Below are 25548 nucleotides of genomic sequence, written 5' to 3' on the forward strand. Positions count from 1 at the left end.
GAGCAGCTGTTTCACCCCAGGCTCAGAGCCTGGCACTCAGACTTTGATTTTCTGTAGGAAAAAGCACAGAAACCATTCAAAGCATTTAATCCTCCCTGGCTCGGCGATGGGGCTGCCTGGAAAGGCAGAGGAGGAGTGGTGGTATTTCTTGGCCCCCCACATACCTTCCCCTTTCTTTCCCTTTTGACTTAGCGGATGAATTCCAGAGATGTTAATCCGCTCTCAACCCCTCGGTGAAGAATAAAATGTCCTCTCTGTGTGGGAGGAAGGAATCCATTCGAATTAATTGCGGGAAGGAGCAGGGAGCTGGGGCTGAACTGGGGGTGTGTGTGAGGCTGTGCTGAGGGTGGGCTGAGCATCCTCTGCTGCCCAGTGGTCCCTGAAGGAGAGGGAGGTATGGGCAGAGGGATAGGATGGCCAAGGTGGCACAATCCTTGGGTCCCTGCAGGGGAGGGAGGGCTGGGCAGGGGAATGGGGATATCCAAGGTAGCACAGTCCTTGCATTCACAGCTGAAAGCTTCAGCCTCTGCCCTGGCCATAAAAATGCCAGCCATGTGGTCTGTGGGCCAGGCCTCAGTGGCAGTGGCGGGCACAGGGAGCGAGTGGGGGGTAGAATGGCCCCACTCAGCAGTTTTGGTGTGTCAGTGCCTATAAAGGGGAGGGAAGTGCTCGCTGTTCTGCCAAGCCAGGGTGGCAGGAGCTGTGGGGTCTGACCCATCCCGGGGGCACACATGGATAGGGCAGGAGAGATCGAGGGAGGAAAGTGCTAAGCTCGAGCTGGGCCAGCCCTCTGAGGGTTCGTGGAGGTGAAAGTGGAGGCAGAGGAGAGCAGAGAGAGCCCCGGGATGGGCCAGGCGCTGTTCTGCGCGCTGGGAGGTGGGTCTGGCTGTGGGACAGGGATCATCTGGGGGCCTGCAGGCTCTGCCTCCTGCCCTGACCTTCACCTCTTGTCTCTGCAGAGCTCCTGGGATCTGCCAAGCGCCTGAATGTGAACTACCAGGATGCAGATGGGTGAGTGCTCCCCTGGAGGGTGCTGGGTGCTGCTGCCAGCCCGCGGGGCTGGGGGCTCCTCTCCCCAGTCAGTCCTGCAGCTCTGGGTATCACACAGTTTTCCAGGGGAGCTGGAGAACACATTAACATCCCAGAGCCTGCCTGGATCTAAACTAAGGGCGATGCTCAATCCCTCCTGAAAATCCTTCATAAATCCCTTCTGTGTGCCCCTCTGTGGGGATGGGGTTGAATAGGGATGGCAGCGTGTCCAGCCAGTGCCCTGTGTCCCCCTGGTTGAAGCCCAGAGGAGCACCTGGCCAGCCTCAGTGGCTGCACGTGCTCATGCCTCTGTTTAATATCCCAAAAGCAAAATCCCATTGTTTTGGGGGGAGTTAGAGAAAGATAATATGAGGTTGCCCAGTGACCACAGCATATTTGTGTAGCTCATCACTTCCAAAATCCAAGTACTTAATAAACTGAGTACTGAGAGTTAAAGAAACCACAAGGCTCATAAAATAAATAAGTATGTTATTCTTATTGAATTAACTCTGACCTGTCAGTCATTAACATTGTTTTTATGTGCTGTTGTTGTACCTAATTTCTACATGTTTTCTTTTGGAGGGCTCTGTAGGAAGAGGTGTCCATGATGAGTCCTAACAGGCCAGTGGGGGGTTGGGAACGTGCAGGATGGCTCCATCTTAAATAATACTGTACAGATGGAGCTTAATAGAAAAAGAATTTAATAATAGAAGCAATGATCTGATTCTGATAGGGCACAGGGTTTGTGCTTGGGCAGCTCCAGGAGGCTGATGGTGGGAATTGGGGTAAAGGGTTTGTTCCCTGCCCAAGGGACATGGGCAGGGTGTTGGGTTTTGCTGGTACACAGGAAGGGGATTATGGGGAGGTGAGACACAAGCATGGGGATGGCAGTGTGTGTCCTGGGAGAGCCATGGTGCTGGTGGTGTCCTTGGCATCATCTTGCTCAGGGCTTGGAGAGGATGGAGTGGGCAAATGTGGGTTTGTGCAGCCACCCCAGGACAGAGTGGGACCCCACAGGGTTGGGTCAGGGGGATTTTGTACCCTTCCACATGCAGACTTTGAAGCAGAGGTTTTGCTGTGGCTCAGGGACACGGTGGGTGTACTGGAGAAAGGAGCAGCCCTCTCTGCTGGGGTTAGTGTCCCTCCTGCAATGTTGAGACTTGCACAGGGATTTGGGGATGCAGATCATGCTGGACGAGCTGTGTCCCTGGCATTGAGTTTGGACGCTGCAGAGCCCATTGGAGCCCCTTGCTGGTGCTGTCAGGAGCCCCCCATGTCCCTTGGAGTGGCTCACGGGCTAATCCCCAGTGGCACAGGGACCCCTCTCTTGGCCTTGGCCCTTCACGTGACGGCTCGGGGGAGTGCCAGGCAGACAGGCCCCTTTCACAGCCCCAAGACACTGGGCTCTTTCATTACCAGCGGCCTCCCACGCTCTGCCATGGGCTCCTGGCAGCCCTGCTGGCATGGGGAGGGGGCAGCTGGCAGAGGGGGCAGGAGTGGCCACAGGGCTGATGTGTTTGCAGGATGCTGTGAGCAGCGTTGTGGCTGCCTGGCTGCTCCGTGGAGAGGGGTGGTGCATCTCCTTCATCCTGCCTGTTTCCCCCAACAGAGGGCATGGAGCGAGGGGCTCCTCTCACTGGGGTTTCCCATGGTACACAGTGTGTTGTGGCAACAGCAGATAGAACAAGAGGACACAGTCTCAAGTTGCGCCAAGGCAGATCCAGGCTAGACTTCAGGAAGTTTTTCACAGAAAGAGTGGTCAAATACTGGAGTCATCTGCCCAGGGAGGGGGTGGAGTCACCATCCCTGGATGTGTTTAAAAAAAGACTGGATGTGGCACTTGGTGCCATGATCTAGTTGAGGTGCTAGAACATGGGTTGGACTCGATGATCTTAAAGGTCTCTTCCAACCTAGAAATTCTGTGAAATTCTGTGAAATTCTGTGAAATTCTATGTGCCTGCATCCCTCACTGAGCCCTGGGGCACGGACAGCTTGGAGGATGTTTTGCTAAGGGGAATCTGAGGCAGTGGGAGTGGGGAATCTGGAAGGCTGTCCCCACGAGCAGCCAGTGACAACCCCAGCCCTCAGCCCCTGTCCCCGTGAGGGCGGTGCTGTGAGGACACAGTGGGGCTGGGGGCTGGCCTGACCCCTCCCTTGTGCCCCAGGTTCTCAGCGCTGCACCACGCAGCCCTGGGCGGCAGCCTGGACCTCATCTCGCTGCTGCTGGAGGCACAGGCCACTGTGGACATCAAGGACAGCAACGGTAAGGGGTGACCCCCAGGCAGGGCCCTTGCCCCCGCTGGCCCGGCCCCTGTGCGGCCCGGGGGCCGCGTCCAGCCCTGCTGAGTGAGCCCTGCTGCCCACAGGGATGCGGCCCCTGCACTACGCGGCGTGGCAGGGCCGCCTGGAGCCCGTGCGGGTGCTGCTCCGTGCCGCCGCCTCCGTCAACATGGCCTCGCTGGACGGGCAGATCCCGCTGCACCTCTCGGCGCAGTACGGCCACTACGAGGTGGTAAGTGAGAGCCCAGAGCCACCCGTGTGCCCTCCGTGGGGCTCCCTGGGGTCAAACCCTGCCGTGCCGGGTGGGAGGGAGGGAGGGAGGCTGCAGGGTGATGGGGAGCCCCTGCACCACGTTGCTCCCCTGCAGTCGGAGATGCTGCTCCAGCACCAGTCGAACCCGTGCCTCATCAACAAGGCGAAGAAAACCCCGCTGGACTTGGCCTGCGAGTTCGGGCGGCTGAAGGTGGGTGCTGTGGGCTCTGCCCTGCACCAAGGGCTTCTCCAGGGGCAGCTCTGGAAAACACTGGCTCCTCTGGGAGCAAAGCACAAGGTCTGGCCACAACTGCTCTCCCTCCACCACAAGACTCAGAGCCTGGCAGACAGCACCTGCCTCCTCCCATGGCCAGACATAGCCAGATCCTGAACCTGGGAGCTGTGGGTTTTGCTCCTGACCTCACAGCAGGACAGTGTCAGACTGGCAGTGAAGCCAGGAGTTGTTGCTCCTGGTTCTCCACAGCCTTCCCCCACCCACCTCAGCTTTGCTCACACTTAAGCATGGATAGGCTGAGCTGGCTAATCCCAGCAGGCTCTGAGCATCCAGCCCTGCTCCAGGTCCCCAGAACAGTTCTTGGGGACAGGGCCACACTGTGCTCTGGGAGACCCTGGCCCTGCCAGCACCACTGGGTTGGCCTGGAGCACAGCCAGCCAGACTGCTCTGTGCCCCACTCAGAGGGGACCAGGGGGATATTTCCATTTTTGGAGTATCTATAATGTCTGCAGCTATAAACAGGGCAGTAAAAATAACTGCTCTGTGCCTCTGGGTTGCCCTGAGATGCTGAGAGTTTCTCTGGGCTGGAGAGACTGGAGGTTTTTAGGGCTTGGTCTGAAAAGCCTGATTATGGGAAGACTATTTCTGGCTGTTGTGACCTTTAACAGCCCCTCACGACAGCGTGGCCATGCCAAACACTGTCCAGCTCCAGCCAAGCCTGGGGCTGTGGATGGAAGGGAGTGGCAGGATGGGCAGTGGTGGGCTGGCCCCAAGGATGAGCCCCTCAATGGGAGGGTGCAGGTGGGGGTACCTGCACCCTGTTGCTTACCAGTGTCTCATGCAGGTGGCCCAGCTGCTGCTGAACAGCCATCTGTGTGTCGCCCTGCTGGAGGGACAATCCAAGGATGCCACTGACCCCAACTACACCACTCCGCTGCATCTGGCAGCCAAGAATGGGCACAAGGAGATCATCAGGTAATTCCCTGCCTTATGCTGGAAAAACCCATCATGGCTTCAGTCCCACTTCCTCCCAAACACACCTTCCCCCTGCAGGCTTCAGCCCCTCATCCCCAAAGCAAGTGCAAGGTTTGTCCACTTCCTATCACAGAGCAGCCAAGTGCCTGACCCTGATGTCCCTGTCCCCTGTTCATGTCTTTCCCTTCTTCCTACCAGGCAGCTGCTGAAGGCTGGGATTGAGATCAACAAGCAGACAAAGACAGGCACAGCCCTGCACGAGGCCGCACTCTACGGCAAAACAGAGGTGGTGCGGCTCCTGCTGGAGGTGAGCACGGTGGGCATGGGGCTGGGGGACCCTGGAGGTCACCCAGCACCCTTTCCCCTTGGTCCCTTGCCTCCCTTGAGTCTGGTGGCAGGCAGGGAACTGGCCTTGACCGTGTCTCCTGCTGGACAGGGTGGAGTCGACGTGAACATCAGGAACACCTACAACCAGACAGCACTGGACATTGTCAACCAGTTCACCACCTCACACGCCAGCAAGGACATCAAACAACTGTTGAGAGGTGAGGTGGGGATGGCACTGAGAGGGGTTTCTTCCCTCTGAGACCTGCCTGAGCTCCCAGTGCTCCTCCTGAACAGCCTAAATCAGTGCAAGCATCCCAGTCCCCTCTCACATGTGCCCCCATCCTACATGTGGAGCAGTGTCTGGGGATTGAGGCCTTTCTGCAGTATTAATGTTTTTTTCTCTCCTCTTCTTGCTCTTGCTTTCTCCTTCTGCCCTCCCTGGACTCCCCTCTTTCCTCCCTACGCTCTGGCACCTCCTTTCTTCCTCTGTCCCTTGCCTTCAGAGGCATCAGGAATCCTGAAGGTCCGAGCTTTGAAGGATTTTTGGAACCTCCATGACCCAACTGCTCTCAATGTCCGAGCAGGAGATGTCATCACGGTGAGGCTGCTCTCTGCTCCCCATCCCCGTGCCCCACCATGGCCCTGGGTACCAGCCCCATCCCTCTTGTCCCTGGCAGGTCCTGGAGCAGCATCCAGATGGCCGATGGAAGGGACACATCCACGACGCGCAGAAAGGCACCGACCGCGTCGGGTACTTCCCCCCCTCCATTGCTGAAGTCATCAGCAAGAGGACAGGTCAGTGGCCATCCTGAGCATGCTGGGGACAGTCCCCTTGCAAAACCTTCCTAGCCTTCCCAGCACCTCCTGTCAGACAGGCCCTGCAGCCCTGGCTAGCTAGGGGGAAAGGGAAGGACTCAGAGGGGGATACTACTTTGCGGGTTGTGGCTCAGCCCTCCCCCCTGTCCCTGCCTCCTGCATGAGGTCTGACCACGTGTGTTTTGTCTTTGAATGCAGGCATGGTTGTCCCCCGCGTGGCACCCGCGCAGCAGCGCCAGGGTCCCCCTGGGGCCCTCCAGGTCCCCCCCGGGGGGCTGCAGCACCTCCCCGACGAGTGTCCACACCCGGCAGCCCCGAGCGGCCCAGCGGCCTTTGGTCACCTCACCCTAACCCGGATGGCCCCAGGCCCTGACAGCTCAGGTCAGGGGAGCACTGGGGAGGGAGAGGGGCTGGGGACCCTCCCCTGTTCCCAGCCCTGCCTGGGCAGGGGCACAGGGGGAGACTCTCCTTCCGTCTCTCCATGGGGAAGCAGCCAGATGAGAGGGAGCAGATGCAGGAAGAGGGAGTTTTGGGAGCCCTTAGAGCAGCCCCTTCTCTCCCTGTGTCTCAGTCCTCTGTGTGTCCCTTGCCACCCAGGTCACCCTGTCTGTGCTGTGCATGCTGGGAGGCGGGAGGGAACTGAAGCATTGTCTGTGGCTGGAGGGATCTTGTGGGAGATCAGTGGCATCAGTGTGTTGGCACATGGGTCCTTGCTGGGGACCTCTGTGCCCTGTGTCACCCCCGATTCTGGGGAGCTGCTGACGGGCTCCCTGCTTGCCCCAAGCAGCAGGAGACAGGAACAGCGTGGGCAGCGAGGGCAGCATTGGCAGCATCCGCAGCGCCGGCAGCGGCCAGAGCACCGAGGGCACCAACGGGCAGAGCACCAGCATCCTCATCGAGAATGCCAGGGTAGGCACCCTGCTCCCCTGTGCTGCTTCCCTCTGCTGGCTCAGGCTGGAGATAGAGCCCCATCCCCTTCCATGCCTCCTCCTAGCAAAGGAGGGGAGTATTCTCCTAGCTGCAGTTGAGTATCCCATACCTAACTCTTGCTGCCAGGACTCAGCAGGGAGATGCTCCTGGGGAGACCCTAGTTGTTCCCTCAAGCACAGCTGGCCTTTTTGAGTGGAGCTGGAGGCTGTGGTTGGCATCCCACAGCATCTCCATCATGTGCTGTGTCACCTGAGAGGATAATAAAAGGCCCTGAGCCAAATCTTGCCGAGATCTTTTGCTGGGGCCAGCCTGTTGCTGGGTGAAGCTGTGACCAGCAGCCTAGCATGGGAACCACCGTTCTGCTCCTGAGGGTGTGACAAAGCTGGTCTCCAGAGTTGGGTCCTTCCTCCACTCACTCCTCCTCTCTCTCAGCCTCTGCCCTCCACCGGTGACAACCTCCAGCAACACCTTTTGGGATCAGAGCCACACAATGGGACCTCCCCAGCAGGTGAGGGCTGTCACAACTCCACGGGGCCTTGGGGACAGCTGTCCCCACAGCCCTAGGGGCTGTTTGCTGTTCAAGTGCCTCTGTAACAGTTCTCCTCTCTCCTTTCTGCCAGGGCCACAGGGTCTCCAGACCCCAGGCAGCTGCCCTCCTGGAGACAGGGTCTTCTCCCACCAGTTCTTGCGTCCTGAGCAGCTCCTCGAGGGGAAGGTAACTGGAACAACTGGGGAATGGTGTGCTGGGTGAGAGGGCCATGTTTGGGGCACTCAGCCCAGCTCTTACTGCATCAGGGACACAGGGAACTGGGTCTTTAGGACACAAGTGGGTCTTTCCCAGGGAGATCCTGTCATCTTGACTGGAGCAGTCAGGTTCTTCCAGCCCCTGCAGCCACTGTCATGGGCTGTTCTGTGTCCCATCCTCTTCCCAGGATGCAGAAGCCATTTACAACTGGCTGCGTGAGTTCCAGCTGGAGTCGTACACTGCCAACTTCCTCAACGCTGGCTACGACGTCCCCACCATCAGCCGCATGACCCCAGAGGTGAGGCAGGTCCTTCCCTCCCCGAGCTGCCAGCTGTGGGTACTCACTGCCCCGAGCTCCCTGCTGACCACGGCCCCACTCTGCTCCCCTTAGGATCTGACAGCCATCGGTGTGACCAAACCAGGCCACAGGAAAAAGATCTCTACGGAAATTGGGCAGCTCAGCATTGCTGAGTGGCTGCCCAACTACATCCCGGTGAGTCCCTGGCACTGAGGCTTTGGTCACCCCCTTTCTTCAGAGCTCTCTGACCCCAGGATAGGACAGGATGGGGTCTGTAAGTGAATAGCTTTGACTGCATTAAAGCAGTCAGAGACAGCCTAAAAACAGTCTCCTGGGCAGGGAGGGGATGCTGAAGGTGTTGCCCCTTCCTCAGTGCTCATGGCTCTGTGCTCTTTCCAGGCTGACCTGATGGACTGGCTCAGTGCCATTGGGTTGCCCCAGTACCACAAGAAGCTGGTAAACAACGGCTACGATTCCATCACCATCGTGACAGACCTGACATGGGAGGACCTGCAAGAGATTGGCATCAACAAGCTGGGTGAGTCCCTCCTGCCATGCTGGAGTGGCCCAGGGCAGCCAAGTTTCCCACCCAGGTCCCCACGCCCCGTTCTCCCTCAGGCTGGGAGGTGCAGGCATGTCCTGAGCACCCGGAAAGGGCAGATCCTGGCTGTCCCTAAGAACTCTCTTGGCCAGCTGGAGCTCAGCCCAGCCAGGTAGATGCCAGCAGTAGTTTGTCTCCTCCCATAGGCAGGGTTTAGATAACCCCAAGGCCTTTGCCCCATGTGTGACATAACTACTACTCTTCTTGGCCTGGAAACAGGCCTTGGGGGTTGGAGCTGACGCAATGTCCCTTTCCTTCCTGCAGGCCACCAGAAGAAGATCATGTTGGCTGTCAAGAAGCTCAGAGACCTCCGCAAAAGCCTCAATCAAGCAGAAGCAACTCTGGCAAGACGCAAAGTCCCCGGTTCCCTGGACATTGTCACCATCGAGTCACTGGAAAATGGGGAGTGCCAGTCCCCACACACGCTCAAAATGACAACCTTCCAGGACAGTGAGCTCAGCTATGAGCTCCAGACAGCCATGTCCAACAGCTGCCACGACACACTCGGCATCAAGAGCAGCCAGGGAATGTCACGGAGCCAGGAGAGCATCGGGGTGCGGTCGCGGGGCTCGGGGCACTCGCAGGACAACGTGCTGTCCCGGCGCCTCTCCAGCCCCTCGCAGGAGAGCCTGGGCAGTGGCGAGAGCAGCAGCAGCAGTGGGCAGTCCTGTGCACCCCCCCGCAGCAAGGAGAGCCCTGCCAGCCTGCCAGGCCGGCCCAGCCCCGAGTCCTACGGGAAGCTCGTGTCTCCCGAGGGGCTGAACGGCTTTGCCAACGGCGGCGGGGGCAGCCCTCTCAAGGAGAGGAACCTGCCCGAAGGCACGGATCAGTACGCCCGGCCCGTGGCTCAGAAAGGAGCTGGGACTCCCGCAGTCACTCCCTGTACTCCTCCCCAGACTCCCAGCAAGGGAACAGCCCCATACGTCTTCATGTACCCACACGTCTCCCTGAAATCCCCAACAGCCCCGAGCGTCCTGGGAGCGGAGCAGACCAAGGCCCTAGCACACCCATACCCAACCATCTCCCCTGGACAGAAGAGCAGCCTGCAGACGTCAGCCCAAAAAGGCTTCTCCTACCTGCACAGCCAGTGTGGCCCCACAGAGCCACCCAGCACAGCCCCCACGACCGGGGAGCACCACAACGGCGGCGAAGGCTTGAAACACAAGAAGCGCTCGCACAGCCTGAACCGCTACGCGCTGTCGGATGGGGAGCACGAGGATGAGGAGGGGGCCCCCAGCAGCACCCTGGGCTCCTACGCCACGCTGACGCGGCGGCCGGGCCGCAGCCAGACGCCGCGGGCCTGTGCGCAGGCAGACGCCAAGGTGACCCGCAGCCAGTCCTTCGCCATCCGGGCCAAGCGCAAGGGCCCTCCGCCGCCGCCTCCCAAGCGCCTCAGCTCCGTGTCCAGTGCCCTGGCTGCTGAGGCAGACGGTGAGCAGCCCCCCAGCCCCGAGCACCAGCCCACGGCCCCTCAGGACGTGGTTGATGCAGGTGCCATCCCCAGTGATGGTGGCTGTGGTAGGACAGTGAAGAGCCTGGCGGCTGCGCTGGAGGCGACACCAGGTGTGAGTCCTACCAAGCCCCTCCTGGCCCCAAAACCGCTGCACCTGACTCAGGACTGTCTGCCCCGGGCTGATGTGGGTGAGGGGTCCCACAATGGCAGTGACGCCAGCAGCGCCACACTTTCTGATGGCAGCAGGGACCCCTTTGAGAGCGGCAAGCCACGGAGACGGACAGTGAGTGAGCCCAGCGCTCCTATGACAGAGGTGGCTGCACAGGGTGAGCAGGAGGATGCCTGCTCAGACACAGAGGAGGAGGCCAAGCCGGGGGTCTCCTCTTCATCATCCCAGAACAGCTCCAGTGAGTGCATCCCCTTTGCAGAAGAAGGCAATTTAACCATCAAACAGCGGCCAAAGCCCAGCGGGCATTCCAAGGCTGACGTGGCCGTGCCGGACATGGAGCCTGGCTCCCAGCCAGCAGAGCCCCAGGGCTCCGCTGGGAAGGAGCCAGCAGCCCCTGCTGTCACCAAGGAGCCGCCCGTGCTGGAGTTCAACCTCACGGAGTCGGACACGGTGAAGCGGCGGCCGCGCTTCAGGGAGCGGGAGCCGCTGCAGGCGGTGCTGAAGGCGTTCAGCATGGCGGGGCAGGCGGAGGCGGGGGGCACCCCCACTCCCCAGTATGCCCAGGCCCAAGCCGTGAGCATCGCGGGCCCCCCCACCTCGGCACCAGCAACACAGCCCACGCTGGCTGGGGATGTCTTTGATGATGACAGTGTGGAGTTCAGGATTGCTGAGATAGAGAAAAGCATCTTGTCGCTGGAGAAGGGGATGAAGAAGGCACCAAGCCCCACCAAAGCCCCCAGCCCCACAGAGCTGGTTGGCACGGCTGTGGTGAGGACGCCCACTCCAGGTATGGGGGCTTGTGGAGCTGTCTCCAAGGTGGTGATGGGGCTCCCTCCCATGTTGGTGTGGGAGGTGAGGAGGGCCTCACCTCCATTCACCTACCATGAATCCCCTTCCTTTGCAGATGTCCCTGCCAAGCACACCTCTGTGGCATCCACCAAGCTCGTCTTCTCTGGACCCAAGACCATCTACCAGCAGGTCCTGCAGCCCTCCCGCCACACTGTTGCTCCCTGGGCAGCCTCTGAGGCGGTGCCAGATGTGATCGGGTCCCTGCCCAGTCCTGGCTCATTGACGCTGGAAGCAGGCAGCAAGGTGTCAGCAAAGCCTTTGGCAGCTGCCCCGGGGGCCACCCTGGCCCAGCAGCGGCTGGAGCAGACCAACTCCAGCCTAGCTGCCACGCTGCAGGCGGCCGAGAAGAAGATCACAGTGGAGGAGGCAGAGAGGTGAGGGAAATGCTGAGGCTGGGCCTCTCGAGGTGGGCTTGGAAGGGTCCCAGGGAGGGCAGGAGAAAAGCTGTGCATGGGCACATCATACCTGCACCACACAACCACACATGCTCAAGCCCAGCGCTGTGCTGAGCTCCTGCTGCTGGGTCAGATCCAGCCTGGCCAAACCTTCCCCGTCAGCACCTGCAGCCTTTGAGCAGTGCTTTGACTCTCTCCCTTTCCTCCCCAGCCACCCTGGAACCGTGCACTCAGCCAAGAACATCTTGGAAGACATCAGCAACATGTTCGACGACCTGGCCGACCAGCTGGATGCGATGCTGGACTGAGGCTTGCTCCCTGCTTCCCCTCCCCACCCCTGGCTGCTCCAGCCGTGCCCCTCGTGATGGGGGAAGAGTGGATCCAGCACCGAGCGGGGCCTGCAGCTCTCTCCAGCCCTCCCCACACTTTGCACTGCAGCTGAGAACAAAGCTGCCCTCCTTGCCCACCCTTGGCTCTGTGTCACATGTGACACTGTGGCCTTGGGCCGGTTTCCGAGGGGGTCAGGCATTTCCCACCGGACTGGCAGCAGGAGGAGAGCCCGGAGGGGCTGCACATGCAGTCCTGGAGGCCACGGAGAATCCCTTGCTCCCTTGCACAGAGCTGAGGAGCCTCCACAAGGAACCTTTCTCTTTCCCTACTCCATTGTCAGAGTCCTGCGTCTTATTATTTATCCCCTGCCAACAATGTGTCACAGGAGAGACCTCCCTGGGCAGCCGCCGCCGAGCTGGCAATTCACTGTGCAGCCTCAGCCCCGGCCAGCCTGACAGCAGCTAAAAGAAGACAGGGCTTGTTGCAATTTGGCAGCTTGCAGAGCGAGAAGGAACCTTTCTGCTTTACTTGCCGCTTTTCCAAACGCGTCAGCATCGGGCACTGTGGAATCCAAGTGGATCGAAATCCCTCCAGTGGGACCCAGACCCTCCGAGACGGGGCTGGCACAGCCTGCAGAGCAGTGGATGCTCTGCCACGCTGGACATGTGAGCCTTCCTGCCCCTTCTCACAGTGATGAGGATGGTAATGGCAGTGCCAAAACCTGGGAATTTGGGCCAGTCCGTCTGGGTCATGCTGCTCAATGGAGTTTGCCCTCTGCCAACACAGTGCCTACGTAAACCCCCACCCTGCTCCTTCCAGAGTGCAGCAGCAGCATGATTAATGCTTTTAAAATTCTTTTCCCCGCTCCCTTATCCCTTTTTTTGGGGGAGAAAACAGTCCCTTTTCCCAACGCCCCTCCCTGCAGGGAGCTGCTGGCACAAACCCCGCCGTGAGCATTGTTCGACAGTAGCAGCGTTTGGGACGTGATCCTTCCTTCCCTTCCCGGCGGGGGAGCTGACCCGGGATGCACCGGGGATTGGGCTCAGGAGCAGCTCCAGCGCGGCCACAGCCCCAGGAAGGGCAGGGAGAGCTCTGCAGGCAGGCGGCAGGAGCGGCTGCATCGCTCCCAGACAGATTTCTCTCGCAGGATCTGCTCAGTAGTGCATGGCTAAATATGTCCAAGAGCCCCGAACTTGGCTCGCGCGCGGCATGCCAAGCAAATGAAAGCATCAGAGCTCCAGAAGGGAACTGAAGATTGTGCTGAAGTGCCATTTGCTACAAAAATTCCAAACAAAGGGAAAGAAAATTCCATGCATTTCCCTTAAAAAAAAAATCACCAATGCAAACCCAGACTGGAGAGGGAGAAGGTGGCTGAGAAGGCAGTTGCTTCCCAATCCTGTTGGGAGTTTGCAGCTGGACTGGGCTGTCTGCAGCCCCTTGTGCTGCTGGATGGGAAGGGGAGCAAAGCCCATCTGAACATTCCCGAGGGTCTCTGCTCCTGAGGGCAGCTGTGCCGTGGGCTGGGCAGGCAGTAGGTGCCAGCCTGGTTTCTGGGCTGAAAAGCAAACACAATAAGCCCTGAAAAAAACTAAAATCCCGTTGTTTGGGACTTGAGGTCAGTGTAAGGCAGGTAAGACACTTCTTCCCTGGCTCTGATTTCTGTCCCACACTGAGTGCATCACTGCCTGTGTCTGAGTGCCACATCATGGACATGATTTTTTTCAAATAGCTACAACCAGTGGCACTTTATAACGAGGTTCCAGAAACCTTTTAAAACTGATTTTTACTCTCACGAGTCAACCTGGGACAAGCCCAGTTGTCTTTTTCCAATGTTGATAAACTGTAAATGTTTTTTTTAAAAAAAAGACCAATGTATATATTTTAAATGTGATTTATTCTATATATTTACTAACCAGAACTGCAAGTCTTGGGTCAGGGATAAGAGGACACTGGGGTGCAGCTGCCGCTGTCTGAGCCACCTGAGGGCAGCACAACGCTGCTCTCATTGTCAATAAGGGAACTAAACATTTGATTTTGCAGAAGAATGCCTATTTTTTGAGCTCTAGATCTCTATTTTGAAGCTACTGTATGGTGTGTAAGTTATGTACACTGCAACTGGGACTAACTGACCCCAGCTGCACCTGCTCTGTGCAGCAAGACAGTGAGGGGAAAAAATAGCCCGTGTAATCACCAGACTGACAACAGATTTTAAACCATCTGCTCTGTTTGTGTTAATCATGTGTTTTGTTTTCCACTAACATCCATTAAGACTAAATTCTATTAAACAGTGGGGCATATTTTACCCTTTTGATAGTTTTGCCTAGTAGTGTCCTTTGTGTGCAATGGGACAACTTGCCTCCTACTGCTTGAAGGCCACTGAGGATCAGCTTTATCCTGTCCCTTGGGTGCTCCAGGGTTCCTCAGATATTCTCCCCAGTCACCCCCAGTGAGGCTGATGCTCAGTGAGAGTCTCACCACCACGACAGCAATGTGGTGACAACGCTGGTGTCCCAGTGCCCAGCTCTGCCCTGTGACACCCCTGCCATCCCATGTGCCAGGCAGAGCATTCCTGCCTGCTCCCAGTGCCTTTTGCAGCTGACCCCAACCTTTCACCCATCCACAGGGATTCAAACAGTGCCTCCAGCCTTGACTGAAGCAGTGCTTGGGATCCAGGAAACCAAACTTACTTTGTAGGAAGAGGCTTTCAGAGATGGACAGATTTGCCCAAAGCTGAGCAGAAACTGGGAAAAAGGCCAGAACTGGATCCCAGGAGCATCAAGCTCTCAAGGCTGTGTCCCTGCAACAGGAAAATCACACCCTCTGACCCCAGCAGCCACATTTTTTCCTCCTTCCTTTGCTGGGTGCAAACTCATTCTGAACTCTTGGGTGTGTTATCCAAGACAATCATTTATTGCCATTCATATACTGGATGCTTGTGGGTCTGGGTTTGTTTCCTTTTTTTTTTCTTTTTTATACAATTTACAAGTTTTAATACAAATGAAATATTTTTACATACATCCCAAAAAATTTAATATAAAATATACAGCATTTAAAAACATCTTGATGTAGGAAATTTCCTTCTGAAGCCATGCACTCTGACCCTTAGACACTTCAGTGGCTGAGGGAAGGGTGGCACTGGCAAGACCATCCTAAAGGCTCCATTCATACACTTCAGCTCCCTCCAAGTCTAGCTGGGGAAGGAGGATGCAGGAAAATAAACATTTGTGATCACCCAGAGGAGGAAACCTTGAAGGTGCCTTCTCTAGAGGAAGGTGTGGCCTGCAGGCAGCCCTGGAATTTGCTGCTTTTTAACACCTACAACAGTTCATGGCACAGGACAAGAGCTGAGGTCTGGAAAGCTGGGACAGCAGTGAGCAGCTCTGTGCTGCCCCTGCCTCCAGCTCAGCTTGGCCACAGAGGAGATCATATCTCACTTGTGCTCCCACCAGGCATCAGGAAGGAAAGCTGACTTCTCAGGGGCCAGGTGTCACAGGTCTGGAGCTGGCATTCAGTGAATTGAGACTGAGGAAGGTGCAGCTCGTTCTCCCTGAGCTCTGCAGGTGCCAGGGAGGGAGGGCACAGTCCAGCCTGGCTGGCAAAGGTGGGCAGACACAGGAGCCCTGTGCTTCCCCAGGGAGCTGCTGGCTCCCTGTCCCGTGCAATCCTGCCAGCATGGGACCTCTACACCCACCCCCAGCTGCAGGAACTGGGTGCAGGGCTTGGAACACCCCCAGCTGCCCCCCTCCAGCATCCTCAGTGTCCCCAGAGCTCAGGGCTTGGCTGTACCCAGTTCTGCTCCTCTACCAGCCCCACAGCAGGGTGAGGGTATTGCTTAGAGACACTCAGAGTCTGTGCTCTCTGCTTAGGCTGAAAAGTGAGGAAGACAAGATGGAGCAGCAGGGCAGAGCTTGGGGGTTCCAGCCAGCTCCCTGCCTGCCCAGGAGGGATCAGCTGCCTCTTGTTAATCTCAGGTACCAAAGAGGAAGTAACAGCCAAATATTGTAGTGTTAATGTTGGGACCAAAACCAGGGCCAGGATTTACCAGCTTTAGCCAGTGTTTAGAACTAGAGTCAACCTCTATAACCTGCAAATATTCTGGTAGCCAAGCCTGTGTGCTCCTGTCAGCCCACAGCAGGACCAGTGCTCCCAGTACAGATGAGGTCTGAGCTCAGGAGCTTGTGTGCTGCACTGGGGCAGATCATAGTTTGCCACAGCCCTCAGGGGAGGGTCCCCCCAGGCAAACCAAGAGACCTCCAGAAAAACACTGAGCAGATGTTGCCCAGGGAGGCTGTGGCTGCCTCATCCCTGGAATTGTTAGAGGTCAGGCTGGACAGGGCTTGGAGCACCCCAGGACAGAGGAATTTGTCCCTGCCCATGGCAGGGTGCCCATGGCAATGGGTGGAACAAGATAAGCTTTAAGGCCCCTTCCAACCCAAACCATTCTGTGGCTCTGTGTGAAGGCATTAGCAGAGGGGAGAGACTTCCCAGCACTATCACAGACAGACATGATTGGGCGGGGTTCCCTGTGCCTTGGGGAGCAAGAACTGGAGGCAGCACAATCCCTGGGATTGGGAAAGGAGCCATTCACCAGCTCTGCATTAGTCACAACTGCAAGTTGCAGATATCCTGCCTGGAAAGATATCCCCTCCCTCTAAGGCAGGATAGTCAGGGCTCAGGCTTTATCTTGAGCTGTGGTTTTCTCAAGCAGGCACATTACTGAAGCAAAGAGCAGTTGGGATCACAAACAGGAGAAGAGCTAAAAACCTCTCTGGGGGCTGTTAAAGAACAAAAAAGCTGGCTCAACAGGGCTGCAGGAAGCTGAGCCACGCTGGCTCCCTGCAGGCAGGCAGAGCTGCCCTCCCTCTGCTCCAGAACAGAGGATCACAGGCAGCTTCTCCCAAAGCCCCAGCTCATCCCTCTTCTGACACAGCCAGCACATGGCTGTGACAACGACACTAGAGGGCAGGGCTGGCCCAGCCCGGCTGTCCAGAGACCCTTTCCCACTGTCCCCTCGGGAATGTGAGCTCCCAGCCCCCTGGGGACTGCAAGAGGAATGGCTCCTCTGCCCCGGACACAGGGCAAGGAGGCAGGGAGGGCATGCACAGGCACGCACACACAGAGAGCAGGCTGAAGTGGAAAACCAAAACGGGTTTCAATAGAGATCTCCTTCTTCAGCAGCCCTACTGGTCCCTGATTCTCCTGCCAGGCCCAGGAAACCCATCTGTTCACAAAGAGGAAAGGAGCCACTTCGTTTTAGCATCACCATGATACTAACAAATACCTCCAGTAATAAATAAATAAAGGAAGAGCAGCCTGAACAGGCACCAGAGCTTGCAGGTTCCTGTGAGGGTACCTGGTAGGCTGGGAAGGGGCTGCATACCTGTGGGGGGATCCCTGCCTGGGGCCCCGGGAAGGTGCAGGTGTAGTTTTGCCAGGAGGCTGCTCTGGTTTGCAAGTGTGATGGAAAATTCCCTGAGCCTCTGGTGCAGCCACTCTCCCAGTGGCTGTTTGGCCCTGGCTCCAGGGAACTTGAGCTGAGTGTTTTTAAAATGGTGAATTCATCCCCAACTTGGTTTCAAACTGCAACTTCTGCCTCTTCTGGTAACGGACACGGACCCTGGAGAAGAAGAAAGAAGAGAGTCAGTATGCAGAGGGGTGAAAGGTGAAGGCTGTTCCACTGCCATTCCTGAGCTGCTAGCCCCAAAAAGCAGGGAAGCCTGTAGTAGCCTGGGAAGGGAATCAAATGCAGAGAGCAGCCCATGCTCTCAGTCCTACCCCATGCAGCTAAATCCCATCTCCAGGGACAACAGACACAGCACAGAAAGGTCCAGACACCCTCTGCAGGAACTGAGATGGTGTCTCCATCCCCATCAGGGTTCCCTGTAATCCCCACTTTTCCTCCCAGCCCATTTCCTGAATCCATGTTCATTAGTGTTGACTGCCACTCTGGCTGTTCCCTGTGCTGGGAAGAGCAGCCAGTCATTTTGCCTGCTGCTCATTCTTGGCTTCAGCCACTTCCCGTGCAAACGAGTCCCACAGCCCAGGCTCTGTGTGAATTTCCTCTGCTGTGATTCAATGCCTCTCTGTCCTCATGGGACAAGATGGAGAGAACAGCCCTCCCCAGTTCCATCCTGGTGTTGCACAGACCTTGGCTGTCTCCCTCCCTTTGGTTTGAGATAAGGAAATTTTGTTCTCCCTTCCTGCTCCCAATCACTGCCACTGCCCTTCTCTGACCCTCCTTCCTCCCCTGTGCCTCCTCCCTGGGAGGTGGAGCGTGGGCCTGCCCACAATGGCCAGGTGATTTACACAATGCACTCAGCTTTTTCTTTTTGTTCCCCACCCTGTTCCCTGGGCATCATTATCTTTTGCAGCTCAAGGCCAGGCTGGAGGGAGGCTTCAGCCCTTTCTCCCCATCCTCCCTACAACCCCCATACCTGATTTCATGCAGCTTGACAATCTCATTGATGATAACCACAAGGACCAAGGAAAGAAAACCCAGCAGCCACGCCACTGGAGAGATGGAGACGTGGTTAAAGGTCAAAGAAGAGTTGAGGTTTTCCCAGAGTTTCAGGTCCAGCACAGTCTGTGCCACTTGCCCCAGCACTCTAAGGTTAAGAACAGACACAGAAAAATCTCAGCAGACCTGACAAGCTTCCCAGGATCTGCAGATCAGGGTGAAATGCTCACAACAGAGACCCTTCACCACTTGAGCAGTGGAGATCAAGCACCATGTACTTGATTGTCCTCAGCACCAAGAAACTGGTGCTGGAGTGGGCCTGGAGCATCCTGGAGCAGCTTCCCAGGGCCCGTGGTACTCACACAACAGCCACAGTGAGTGTCCACCAGCGGTTGGAGAGGGGGCTCTTCTTCCACAGGGGCTTGGTGCGATGGACATGGGTGATGGATATGAACACTGCAGAGAAAAGGGGATTATTCAGCATCACACACACACACAGCACCTCACAAGGTTCATCAACACCTGTTACCTCTGAGGGATATGGGGTTCATGTCCCTGGGACCAGCCTGCCATTCAGGGCTCTGTCAGAGCAGGCTCCTCACAGCAATTCCACGTCCCTGGAATGCAGCTGGGCAGTGCAGCAGTTGTACTGCACACAACTGTTCACTGTGAGGTGGGCTCACAGCCTGGCAGCTAAAACAGAGCAGGGAAAGCCCAGTCTGGGGAGTGGGACAGGGCTGGGTGTGCCCTTGTTCCAGGGCTGCAACAGGGGAAAGCTCCAGCCCAGAGAGAGATTTAGCCAGAGACCCAAGGCTGTCTGTACAGGACAGAGCATTTGCTCAGATTTTATCTGGGCTCTCCCAAACAGCTGCCAGGCAAAGCACCCCTGCCTTGACCCAAGGCTGTCTTACCGAGCGTTTGCTCAGATTTTATCTGGGCTCTTCCAAACAGCTGCCAGGCAAAGCACCCCTGCCTTGCCTTGGTGGTCTCAGGGACACAAAAGGGCTGCAACCCACTCTCTCCAAAGACAGAGATCAAATCTGGAAGTGTTTCTGTTATATAAATAAACACTTTTGAAGGAGGGAATATTTTCAGAGAGCTTTACGTGCTGCTACTAACTTTCCAGAAGGCAAAAGGGATTTTGCTCCTCTGGTGAGACTGAACAGAACCAGCACTTCACCAGACTGGTAGGAAGCAGAATCAGTTCTGAGGGTGCTGTCTTTAATCTGCCAGGGTAATGTTTAGTGAGATGGGGATTTGTGCCTGTGCTGTGAGGCCCCTGCAGTGTCTGCTTCTATCAGGAAGTTTGTGCTCTGGCACAGGGGGCAAAGAAAGAGACAGAGGATGCAAGCTGTCCCCCAGAGCAGAGAATTGTGTTCTGGGAACAGGGACTTACCTGTGTGCAAAACAATCAGGCCAGCTGTGAGCTTCTGGGCTACCAGGAGAGCATTGGAAAATGTCCCAAACCAGTCAGGAGCACCATAAGCATTGCTAGTGAATGAGAGGACACAGGAAAATTAACAGTGGGCACTTAGCAGACCTGTTCCCACCAGGACCACGTCCTCCTTTAACAGCTGAGCAATCTGTGTGTGAGCTCAGGTTGTCCTGGTACAAGGAGGTGACAGTGGGCAATGTGGCTGTCAAGGCTACAGCCCTGGTGGGTCATGGAAGAGGCTGAAGCTTGTCAGAGGATTGGAATCAGTCCTCCCTGGAAAGGGCAGGAGCAGTAGGGATGTGGGTGCCAGGCCCAGTTCCTCACCTGTGCAGCATGATGGAGGAGCAGGCTGTGAGGTTGAGGCTGGTTGTGTTCACCCCCTTGCAGGACTCATGCAGGGTGAACCCGAAGCAGATGAGGCAGGAACAGATGGTCAGGCTGAATTTCAGCAGGAAGCAGAGCAGGAAGTAGTGCTGAGTCTGTGAAAATGGGAAAGGAAGGAGGATGACATGGGCATGTCATTGGTACAACCTCCTCCCCATGGACCATCAGAGAATCAGTGCCTGCAAAAGACAAGCTGAAGTACAGATGAGATGTTGCACTGAGGATCTGCCCTCTGGGCATGCTGGAACAGGGGATTCCCTCCCTGGCTCATGCCATGGATCAATTTACTGAGCCAGCTAGGAAGGCACAGGGCCTCAGCTATGCATCAACACTGGGACAAAACTGAAGAGAAAAATGCGTGGCAATTTAAATCTGAGGGGCCACCTACCTTCTTGGGAATGGAAGTCAAGTTTTTTCCTGTTGCCATGGTCATGATGGAGCTGTGGGGAGGCTTGCCCAGGAGCGAGATACTGGAGAAAGGCAAGTTAAGTGTCTCAGTAATGTGTTCAGGCACCAGAGCTATTGTGCTTTTATCTAACATTTGAACCCAAATAACCTGCTCAGACTGCTTGAAGCATTAGCAATTATCTTTACATGTGCTGTAAAAGGTGGTATTCATGGCAGGAGCAGACAGAGAGAGAAGTGACTTCCAAATGTATAAGGAAGAAAAAAACCACCTGTGGTACATTGGCCTCCACCTGACACCCCAGACTTTCCATCACACAAGGCAGGGGTTAACACAGCAGCACACAAATGCTCCTGTCACTGTTTCCAAGCACTCTGACAAAGAATATCCAAAGCAAATGCTTGGAATAACCCTTGCAGCCTTCTTAGCATGCTGTGGGTGAAGTCAGCTTTCTTTCAGCATGGACACAGTGAGGCTGAGGGAGTGCTCTGTACATCCTGTGGGGAGTGGGAGCACATTCCACCCTGACAGACTCACCTGAGCAGTGGGTAGCAGAAACAGGAGAGCCACACGATGTCTGTGGTGCTGAGGATGGGGGGCAGCTGCACCAGGCAGGAGAGGAACTGGACAGAAACAACCCAGAGTGAAGAGCATGAGCAGTGCTAGGACAGACTTGTCACCCAAAATGCTTCTGTCTTCTCTGAAACACTGGGATGAACTGGTAACTGGGCTGCCACTGCACAGCCCCTCCACATGTTCCTGTGGCAGGAGCTGCAGGGGATGCTTTTCTCCAGGGAAAAAGGATTTGAAGGTAAATGTATGAGGATGAGGGAGAAGGGGCAGCACAGGCTGAGATCACCAAGTCTCCATCTGTAACTTCCCCAAACACACTGTGCAAACCTGACTGAAGGCCACGTTCCTCCCTCGAGGCTGCCCCACTGCAGCCACCCACATCCCCTGCTGTCCTCTGAGCCAAACGCTGTCCCCAGGCAGGCCAGGACTCACCTGGATGACAACCAGGGTCAGCTGGCACTGCAGCAGGAACAGGAAGCACTTGCGGATCCCGTACGTCGCATGCCTGGCCTGGAAGGAAGCACAAACCCTCAGAGCCTGCAGGGAGCAGCTGCCAGCCAAGAGCAGCTGCTGGCAGGCAGGGGCAGAACATTGGCCTGCAGGGGAAGTGGGAGGGGAGAGCATCTGGACACACTGAAAGCAGAAAAGGATGGTCTCTTGCCTACATGGAGAGGTTCTGAAGGAAAGGCAGGATTTAGCCAAGGGGTAAGATTGTTTAAACTCCTGGCTTTTCTGGGGTTTCAGTTCTCTTCTCTCCCTGGCTAGGGATCTCTGCAAGATTATACTTCATCCAGAAGAACAATATTCATGTTCTGTTGCCACAAGGCACCATTTCCAAACTACTCCCTACACCTTGGACCAGGAGGGTCAGGCAGGAAGATTCTCCCTCTTGTGCTTCCTGGACAAAGGCCAGGAGACACAAGCAAAGCTCCTGCTGGCAGCACTGTGGGCACCTCAAGCAGAATGCTGGTGTGAGCTCCTGGCTCTGAGCATTGGCTCACCTGCTCTATGAGCCTGATGATGCTGGTGCTCTCTTCCTGGCGGAAGGACATGGAGCAGGGCAGGCTGTTGAGCTGTCCTGAGAGCTGCAGAGGGGTGAGCTCCTCAGAGCCATTGCTCAGGGTGGTGCTGGTGGCATAGCCAAAGGTCTCCCAGGAGCAGCGGGATGGGTAGAGAGGGTCCAGGGCTATACTGCAAGGACAACACAGAGGTGTTGGTGAAAGGCCTCGTCCCAGAAAGGAAACTGTCTCACTGCAGTCCAGCTTGGAAGCTCGCTCTGTTATGTGCCCTGCTCTGTACACCGTGCTCAGGTAGAGAAGCCTGAACTATAACATGAAATTAGAATCAAACTCCCTAGAGTTTCAGTTATTCACAGAGAAATAATGAACATATTTGGGTTTGTGGCACAAGGTCAACAAATTGGCTGATCCATGGGGTACTTTCACTCTTTCACCCAATGGGAAGCATCTGTAATGGCAGCTGGAGCACAACAGTCCAGCATGTAAGAGACTGTCATCCTTTCAGACATGGAAACACCTCTGTGTGTCAAGGGCCTTAAACAGACATCCCCATCCAATGCCTCTTGTAGACAAAATGGACAGAGCAATTGTGAGCACTTCCCTGCACAACCCACAGCTGTGGGTACTGGCTAGGATGAAGACAAAGGCAGCTGGAGGAGAAATAGCCCCTGCCCCACCTGATATCACTCTGCAGGAAGAGGCAACTGTTCCGAAGGTTGGCAGAGCTGCCCAGACAGCAGGTCACCTCCCCATACTCCTGCATGATCTTGATCATCTCACACATGGCTGCAGAGGGACAGAAGGAGCAATAGTGTGTTATGTCATTATGCACACAAAAATGCAGTGTTTCACACTCATTCCAAACTGGGTAACAAACAGATTCTTTAAAACTGCCCCATCTGATACTCACCACTGTGTACATTGAGATCCACAGTCAAAGCACACATTTAGATAGTTAATTAACTGCAGACCAGGTGCTCTACAGACCTGCCACTGCAGGAATTATCTGTGGTTCACAGAACTATGACCCAGAGATTTGCATCTCCAGCACATCTCTTTCAGACCAGAGCTGTAGATGTAGCCTGGGTGCATAAAAGAGCTTCAGCATCAAACACTCTTGTTAGAAAACACCAGAAATAAAATAAATAATTCAAACTGAAAATAAATACAGTGTTTCAAACTCAGCAGCACATCACTAGTGTTGTTGCAAGTCTAAAGGAAGGGAGGGAATGTAACAAACCACTCCAAAATGCCACATTTAGCCATACTCAGAGCCAGCCCCTGTTCCTGCACTCCCACCCACCACCACTTCTACCCTTTATCAATAAGTTTATTGACATCCCTGCAGCCTCTAAGTCAAACTGATCTGATTTTAGCTCTGTAGCTCCATGCACCATGTTCTGTGTATACATGGATTTTCCAGAATGCTCCTGGCAAAACACCCCCAAGCTTCCCCTGGTGCACAAAGACCTGCAGCACAGTGAGGGGCTGGGTCAGGGGGGGAGCTGCCACTTCTGTCAGACAGGAAATTTGGGCACTAAGTGTGAAGGCAGCCTGGATTGTGATTGACATGCTGGAAACTGTGACCAGAGGTACTAAAATGACAAATCATCATGATGCTCCACACTTACTGGAGACTTGGCAGTTATCTGCCAGTTGAGCACTCAGGCCCTTTCTTTAAGTAATACCTCAGAGAGAGAGAGAGAGATTTTGTCCTTTCTGTTTCCTGCAATCAAAAACTGCAAAGCAGCAGAAGGTGTTAACAGCAACTGCCAGGAGAAAATTCTTCTGGGAAGTGATTTCCAAGTTATAAAAGAGCTGTGAGCACAGATCAAAGTCTCCTGGTACACTGATAACACTTATTTAATGAAAGGCAGTAGCATTTTGGATGTTTGCTTTTGTGTCTCCTATGAATGCAAATTGAAAGGAGTGGTTCTCAGCCCAATTCAGCAGCTGGACAACAGCTGCACTAAAATTCAGTTAACACCTGGCTCCCCACAGGTAGCAACAGAGGCTAATTAATATCAATATCTCCTTCTAAATTACTGGAAGGTATCCCCTTCCCTTCACCCATTCCACACTTGGATGAGCCAGACCAAGGAGCTGGGGAAGGAATTCATGGCCAGGAGTAGGAAAGGCCACTTACTCTCTGGGGTGCAGTCTGTGAACAGGGGCACCAGCAAAGGCACGTTGTCAATGTTCTGGAGGTGAGGTCTCACCTGGTGGATCCCCCGGGGGAGTTTGGCCTGGAAAAGAGAAAGGACAGATTAAGCAGGGGGTGTGAGAGAGGCATTTCAGAGGGAAATGATGATTCCTAGAATGATGCAACTTCAAGACCAGATACAAATTAATGATCCAGCAGATAGAAATGGCTTTCCCAAGGCACTGACTAAAGTTTTCTCATAAAGTTCTACACTGACATGCCAATCTGCCTGTGCTTGCCCTCAGGGTTTGTAAGGTCAGTGTGACAAACCTGTGCTCAAGGATTCCTAAGGACTTTTTGCCTGTGTGGAGAATCTAGACAGACACATCTGCTGTCTTCTAACACCTGGATCTATTTCAATTGCAGCCACATCAACCTGCAGCAAGGCAAGAAGGGTTCTTGCCTTCTAAAACCAGGCCTATAAGATTTTTTTTGATCCCTATCTCTGATATTCCTGTAATCTCTGCTGAGCACATGTGAGGTCTTTGTGAAGCAGGAAGGGCTGGTCTCACACTCCAACCACTGGGCAGCACCAGTCTGTGGCTCACAGCTGGAGGAGAGAACATTTCTTCTGTCTGCATGGAAAGTGGGGATGTTCCCACTCCCTGCCCAGCCCGTGAGACCCAGAGGAACTGAGATGCAGCTCTCAAGGTCACCCCTAGTTTGGTAACCTGCACTCCTAAACTCCTAAGCAAAGAGCTGTTCAGCAAAAGTAACTAACTGAGAGAATCCCAGATTTCCCAGGCTCTAGACACCAAGCTGGAAGAGGGTGAGAGAAATCAAGAGGTCCCAATGGAAACCAATCTCCTTTGAAAAGGAATTTCCTCTGGGAGTACTGAGGTGACACTCCTGCCCATGACAACAGCAGAAGGTGTCCAGGGAGAGGGGCCCTCACCCTGTTGCAGTCCTCCAGGAAGCTGGGGATATCACTGTCTGTTGGCTGGAAGCTGATGAGATCTGAGTGCCCTTCCTCTTCCATCAGCAGAAGTCCCTCCACATCATCTCGGGACACTGGAGCAGAGAGAAGCAGCATAAACAACAATCACAAAGCTGCCTCTGCCACCCCTGTGCCACCCACGTGGGACATGCACGTGGCACTGCAGAAGCCAGGAAACGTGAAGTCTGATTTTCTGGGTTAGCAACACTCAGATCTCCCACTCAGTCATATAAAATGCAGTATTTTTAGATGACTAATCTGTTCAGAGGTAGATATGTGAGCCTAGTCTCTGCTCTTTTGAGACATGATACTTTATCTGTTCTGCTGTCCTTCTCAGGGAAGAGAATAAAGAAATCCCAGCTGAAGTAAGAAAAAAAAAAAAAAGAGTAATGCACAGGAAAGTGACCTTCAGTGGCTTGACCAGAGCCCCAGCAAGAACCAGAAGCACTC

General features: G+C 55.3%; 2 protein-coding genes across 9 annotated transcripts in view; one reads left to right on the forward strand and one right to left on the reverse strand.

The window, feature by feature from the left end:
- The window catches only part of CASKIN2 (CASK interacting protein 2), a 34029-nt gene extending 20032 nt beyond the window's left edge, over positions 1–13997 (forward strand). The window contains exons 1-20 of one of the 5 annotated variants that reach the window (XM_039716228.1): positions 858–876; positions 960–1011; positions 3195–3292; positions 3396–3541; positions 3677–3772; positions 4641–4771; positions 4970–5078; positions 5208–5316; positions 5602–5696; positions 5776–5893; positions 6113–6295; positions 6702–6823; positions 7277–7352; positions 7465–7559; positions 7777–7887; positions 7981–8082; positions 8287–8425; positions 8753–10897; positions 11015–11333; positions 11566–13997. In XM_039716228.1, the coding sequence (XP_039572162.1) occupies positions 3398–3541; positions 3677–3772; positions 4641–4771; positions 4970–5078; positions 5208–5316; positions 5602–5696; positions 5776–5893; positions 6113–6295; positions 6702–6823; positions 7277–7352; positions 7465–7559; positions 7777–7887; positions 7981–8082; positions 8287–8425; positions 8753–10897; positions 11015–11333; positions 11566–11662 (4191 nt within the window). In that variant the 5' untranslated portion in view covers positions 858–876; positions 960–1011; positions 3195–3292; positions 3396–3397 and the 3' untranslated portion in view covers positions 11663–13997. Of the gene's footprint in view, positions 1–857; positions 877–959; positions 1012–3194; positions 3293–3395; positions 3542–3676; positions 3773–4640; positions 4772–4969; positions 5079–5207; positions 5317–5601; positions 5697–5775; positions 5894–6112; positions 6296–6701; positions 6824–7276; positions 7353–7464; positions 7560–7776; positions 7888–7980; positions 8083–8286; positions 8426–8752; positions 11334–11565 lie in introns of those variants that run through there. The other 4 variants (XM_039716227.1, XM_039716226.1, XM_039716225.1 and 1 more) reach the window with 4 other exon arrangements.
- A 155-nt stretch (positions 13998–14152) lies between these two features.
- Positions 14153–25548, reverse strand: part of TMEM94 (transmembrane protein 94) — a 51110-nt gene continuing 39714 nt past the window's right edge. For 3 of the 4 annotated variants that reach the window (XM_039716231.1, XM_039716232.1, XM_039716230.1), the window contains 12 exons: positions 25057–25172; positions 24105–24204; positions 22636–22744; positions 21941–22130; positions 21372–21449; positions 20904–20989; positions 20349–20430; positions 19901–20055; positions 19538–19632; positions 18504–18597; positions 18119–18289; positions 14572–17301 (listed from right to left, as the gene is read on the reverse strand). In XM_039716231.1, coding sequence (XP_039572165.1) covers positions 17229–17301; positions 18119–18289; positions 18504–18597; positions 19538–19632; positions 19901–20055; positions 20349–20430; positions 20904–20989; positions 21372–21449; positions 21941–22130; positions 22636–22744; positions 24105–24204; positions 25057–25172 — 1349 coding nt within the window. In that variant the 3' untranslated portion in view covers positions 14572–17228. Of the gene's footprint in view, positions 14482–14571; positions 17302–18118; positions 18290–18503; positions 18598–19537; positions 19633–19900; positions 20056–20348; positions 20431–20903; positions 20990–21371; positions 21450–21940; positions 22131–22635; positions 22745–24104; positions 24205–25056; positions 25173–25548 lie in introns of those variants that run through there. The other variant, XR_005628247.1, reaches the window with a different exon arrangement.

The sequence above is a fragment of the Passer montanus genome, unplaced genomic scaffold (assembly GCF_014805655.1).
Source record: "Passer montanus isolate IOZ18808 unplaced genomic scaffold, ASM1480565v1 scaffold35, whole genome shotgun sequence".
NCBI classification, from domain to species: domain Eukaryota; kingdom Metazoa; phylum Chordata; class Aves; order Passeriformes; family Passeridae; genus Passer; species Passer montanus.